The sequence below is a fragment of the Formica exsecta genome, unplaced genomic scaffold (genome assembly GCF_003651465.1).
Source record: "Formica exsecta isolate Colony F162 unplaced genomic scaffold, ASM365146v1 scaffold421, whole genome shotgun sequence".
In the NCBI taxonomy this organism is placed as follows: domain Eukaryota; kingdom Metazoa; phylum Arthropoda; class Insecta; order Hymenoptera; family Formicidae; genus Formica; species Formica exsecta.
Genome location: NW_021851451.1, coordinates 1,025,821 through 1,031,055, shown reverse-complemented (window position 1 = coordinate 1,031,055; position 5,235 = coordinate 1,025,821). Strand labels below are relative to the sequence as shown.

Genomic DNA, 5,235 nt, shown 5'->3' with positions numbered 1-5,235 from the left:
CGAAAGTAACCCGTTTTCGTAATATTGACTGATAATAACGTAAACTTTTTCCAAGTTTAACTCTCTATTCGTGAAATCAGTCGAGCGTGCAAATCGCCCGTGAAAATATTAACGAACCCCCCCCGCATTAGAAGTTGAAAAAAAAAAAAAAAAAAAAAAAATAACTTTCGCTGATACGAGATTAATTGTGCCGAGCGTAGCGATATTGGAAAATTTTAAATAACAAGAGAAATTCCGTCGAGTAAGATTAGACACACGGCTCCGAAGTCAATAGATCAGATTGCAGACGTTCTACTTTGAAACGATTGTATTGCCGATAAGGAGAACGTGTCTGATCATTGTTCGTTACAACTCGTGTCCTATGGGGAATCAAATTCTCGTAGCGTCCCATCAGCCAATCTTGACACAATCGATGTTGAGTGTCCGTGCCATTCTTCGATATCCACGATGCGTGCCAATGGTGGAATTTCGTGTCCATACGCTTCGTTACAGCTGGATGAGACTGTCGAGAAAAAAATGTTATAAATAAATTTTTTTACATATCCAAGACATGTGAACATATTAAAAATAAATCATCGCATCGCGTTATATATAAATATTATATATTATATACAGGGTGTCCGGTAAAGATTGTGCCAACGCTCGTGTGCGGCGGCGCACACTTCACAGCGCGGGGCTCACTGACGTGCGCCCGGCTAAAAGTCGGCGCTGATTGATCAGATTTTACTCAATAATAACTCCTTTATTAAGCGTTATATAAAAAAATGTTACAGGACTTTTCTGTTCAGTTTACTGTGCTCTAGCCGCTCACGAGCGTTGGCACAATCTTTACCGGACACCCTGTATAACACTAATATGTAATATATACTTTTGAAAGAGAGATGCAAAAGTATTCCAATAATTGCAAACGTACCATCCTAGCGCGGTTGATAGACTTCTGTTTGTAAAGAAACCTGTCCTTATGAACAATGAAAAGCATGGTATAGCTGTTTGGATTAAATCTACATTGCGTCTCGTCGGAATTGATAATGTCGGGAGCGTCGACCGAGCTGTAACAAATTTAGATCAAATATAGAATAAAATCCAGTTAATATTTAGGCTAATCCATGCGTTAGGTATACTTACTCTGTGACTCTCTCCGGATGATTGGTATTAAGCAAAGATTGTTTCTCCTTTGCTAATCTCGCAGCGTGTTTTCGATAAGACTTAATATTGCGATAGAGAAAGATGGGCTTCCGTCCCGCCGAAGCTCTGCCTAAGGAACTCCAACTATTTCCGTCCATCTACAACAAATCGTGAGATACGGCGTTATTTTTAAATAATACTTTGAGCTAAAATTAAATAAATAAAATAAGATATAAAATATATCTTTTTGGATATTATACATCGCGATTAAAAAAAAGCTTATTGTTAGAATAATATACATATAAGCAAAATACAAAATTTTCATATAATAAAAAAAATTTATGTATTCTTAAAATAGTAAAGTTTAAATGTTTAAGTGTTGATCGCTTATTATTATTTTATCCATATATTTTGCAAAGTGTATCAATAAACAAAAGATAAATGATATAATATCTAATAATCACCAATAAAAGAATCATCTCTCCGTAAAACAGCTGTGAATGAATGAGAGAGTGAGAAAAAACAAAAGAAATTATTATTATTCTAGCTTGAAATATATATATATATATAATTGAGGAATACAGAAGGTATATTTCTTGAATCCCATTATATTAAAACTGACAACAAATTTTTATAGAGAACTGAGAGAAGTTGTTTTTCACACAGTTATAAAAACGAGTTTATGGAAATATATAAAAGTATAGAATAAAAAAATTTGTAATGGAAATAAAATTGTATTGCAAAGTAATTTTTACTTACGAACGTGCATAATTGATTGATATATTCATTTATGAATGGTAAAAAATTAATTTTTTTTTTTTTTATTTATCGCTCTACAATTACTTTAATGAAATTTTAATTTGCAGTTTAATTATATTTTGATAGAGAAGAGAAAAATCGATACACAAAAAATATATAAATATAAAAGCGAATTTCGTACACGATAGTTTGCGCGATTATAAAACTTTTACGACGTATCCTATAATTTTATCGTGCGAGACGTAACGCTTTTATTTACAAAATTTTTCTCTCGATCCGTATTTATACCCCCTTTCTACATTATATTGTTGCAAATTGTACAAACTATAATAAAGATACATAAAAAATATATAATATATAAAAACTCATAAGAGAGAGACAGAGTGCCGCGGCAATTTTCTTATCTCTCATTCGCACATTCTTGTCATACACCCACGTTTGTGGTCAGAGTATTGATAACGGATATCGATCGAGTGCCCGTCCGGGGACCTGGGGGGGGGGGGGGAGAAAGGGGGGAAGCGCGTATCAAACTCGATTATGCGGGGGTGCAGGAGCGATGGACGAGTCGAAATTGTTGCGCATACGCCACTGGAATAAAGTGGGAGAGTACATACATCGGCGCGGGCAGGTTGCTCGAGCAACGAAGCAGCGCCGCCGCCACCGCGGCCGCCGCCTTTCTCCTCCGCGTACGCCCGCTATGTATTCCCGACCACGTTAAGGCTTGGACGAACGCCATTTTGTACGACGGATTTATTTATCGCGCGGGTGACGTGTGAGAGAGAGAAAGAGAAAAACAGATAAGAGATTCTGTTTCTCGCAATCGACGAGATAAGTTCCCGCACTATATTGTGTTCGGTGCGCTCGTATCTCGTACAATTTAATAATAGATAACGACAGAACGAACGGGTTAACGATCGACATGAACGCTCTGTCCGAAAAAAAAAAAAAAGAATAAAGGAAAGATGAGGGAGAACGGAAAGAGAGCTTGCGAGATGTGTGTTTACGGAGAAAGAAAGGTGTAAGCTTGACGTGAGACCGCATGTGTCAAGATCTCTTTAACATCCTCGCGTGTCTCCGATTTTTTTTTTTTTTTCTTAACGCGTAAGTACATATGCACGATGTTGTTCGTCTCGAGCGATTGCACTATGTATTTTGTTTAAAGGACGATTTTGAGTTTTTCTAGTCGTTACCGGCGATATCTTGAAATTCAAAAGCACATCGGAGTAATGTAAGCGACGATGTGTGTGTGCGCGTTTTCGACGAGTGCTACGAAAATAGAATGCAAGTAGAGTGCGAAGAAATGAAACATTCGCGAAAATATTCGTAAAAGCTTGTATGATTGAAATGGAGCATTAATTGTTAACGGAGATGAATTCTATTATACGAATATCGTGCATGCATAAAAAGTTTCTCGATAATCATTGATAGAAATATATGTATATAAATAGCGTTCGGTATAAATTTAAATATCTTATAGTTATTTCAAAAAAAAAAATATGTAATGCATACAATTTTCTATCATCTCGTCTTCTTGCCAGATAATTTTGTATATTGTGGAAATGAAAATGTTGAGTCTGGATCATAACAGAATTTTAGATTGAAATTTTTTTGTATATTGTTTTTATACGAAAATTTATATTAAGTAAATATTATTAATTCGTAACTTAAAATCCAGGATGATAAATCTTATATAATCCACAATATTTGTGAACAGATTTTATAAAATATTCAAAGAGATTGCAAATAAGAGAGAAAGGGAGAGAGCTTTTAATACATACTAAAAAAAAAAAAATGTGACATAATCATATTGAAACCTATCCACATGTGATGAATGTATATAATGATCTTAATTAGAAAATATATTACAAGTGCCAAAGTGCTAAAGTAAATTGTTTTATATTTTTGACTCGTATAATTATGTACAGTAAATATTAAAATCTCTGTACTATGTTGTTGAATTTATAAAAATAATATATTATATAAATAAACTGTATGTTATTAAAACATTTTAATGTATATAATCTAGTTGAAAAATATATGCTTATAATTTGTGCAGAGTATGAGATCATTATTAGCAAAGAACAAGTCAAAGATATGTTATATGCTGTCACTAATATAATCGTATTGTACAAATCCTTCTGAGGAAAGATATAATACGAAATAAAAGCGGTTGTGTGTGGTATTAGAAAAGAAGAAAGATCAATCTGAAAAATAGCCTTTGTTAGTCTAGAAACCGGTATTAAGAAACGCGAGCGATAAATTATTCTGCGAATCCAGCTCAAGAGTTAAAATAAAAAAAAAAAAAGAACCTAAGAATGTGAAACCTTTGGTAAAATGACAAAAATACTGCGGGATATTAATATTTTATACTGTCGCGTTTATCAAACATTCTTACAGAATTGATGCAAAATTACAACTGACTTTCTATATACATCATATAATGGTACAATGCGTATAGTATCTCTGCTTTACTATCTATATATCATTTATGTACATAGTAAAGTATATTATGTATATATACATGTGTGTCTTGATGAAGGACGCAACAGTTAAGCTAAAAAAACACACTCAGCTCCACGCCACAGTACAGTCTTGTCGTACCTCTCGTAGACTCGTTAGGTAAAACCAATGCGAGTGCTTATTTCATACAAGGGCATAGTGCATCGTACTACAGCTGATCCTGTAACATACTTTGGAATCTTGAAATGTGTAGCATGACGCGCTGTGTGCCCTCGTATGGAGCAAACGCGCATAGATCCTTTCAATGTGTCATGTGAGATTTCCTTCTATATAGAAAACACTTTTAAACTATTTGAAGACCAGTTTAAAGAGCCTAAAAAAGGTATACAATGTGATGTCCGATGTTTCTCTGACAATTACCCTAATTTTTGTACAAGAGATTACACAAGAAAATTTTATGCGCATCGCTCTCGCGTTTCTACGCCGTAAATGTCTAATCGCCCATCTTCCAGAATTTGATAAAAAAAAAAAAAAAAAAAAGAAGAGATCAATTAAAACTTTCACATCTGTTTTCTTAGATAGTCCAAGTAAAAAAAACGATACAAAGCGTAATTATTAGTATTATTATAATGTCTAATAATGGCGTGGAAGTAATGTGTTCAGGTAAGTCAATGAATGATATATTTATGTATATATTCATGTTTCCTTTCCAAAGGCTTCACTATGTACTGCATTTCTGAATGCGATAGTAAGAGTTAATTATGAAATTTCGCGATTCACTATCGGCCAATCTTAAATTGTGTGTGTATCAAAATGTATGTACAAATTTGTTAGATATATTTACATTTTTTAAAATCTATTAATTTATATAGAGAATCTAATATTATATAT

The 5,235-nt window shown here is 33.5% G+C and overlaps 1 protein-coding gene across 4 annotated transcripts in view; it reads right to left on the bottom strand.

Annotated features, from left to right (window-relative positions):
* Positions 1–137: 137 nt before the first annotated feature.
* LOC115240200 (paired amphipathic helix protein Sin3a) overlaps positions 138–5,235 on the bottom strand; it is a 25,923-nt gene continuing 20,825 nt past the window's right edge. For all 4 annotated transcript variants that reach the window (XM_029815186.1, XM_029815188.1, XM_029815187.1 and 1 more), the window contains exons 16-18: positions 1,126–1,283; positions 914–1,049; positions 138–502 (exon numbers count right to left, since the gene is read on the bottom strand). In XM_029815186.1, the coding sequence (XP_029671046.1) occupies positions 248–502; positions 914–1,049; positions 1,126–1,283 (549 nt within the window). In that variant the 3' untranslated portion in view covers positions 138–247. The remainder of the gene's footprint in view (positions 503–913; positions 1,050–1,125; positions 1,284–5,235) is intronic.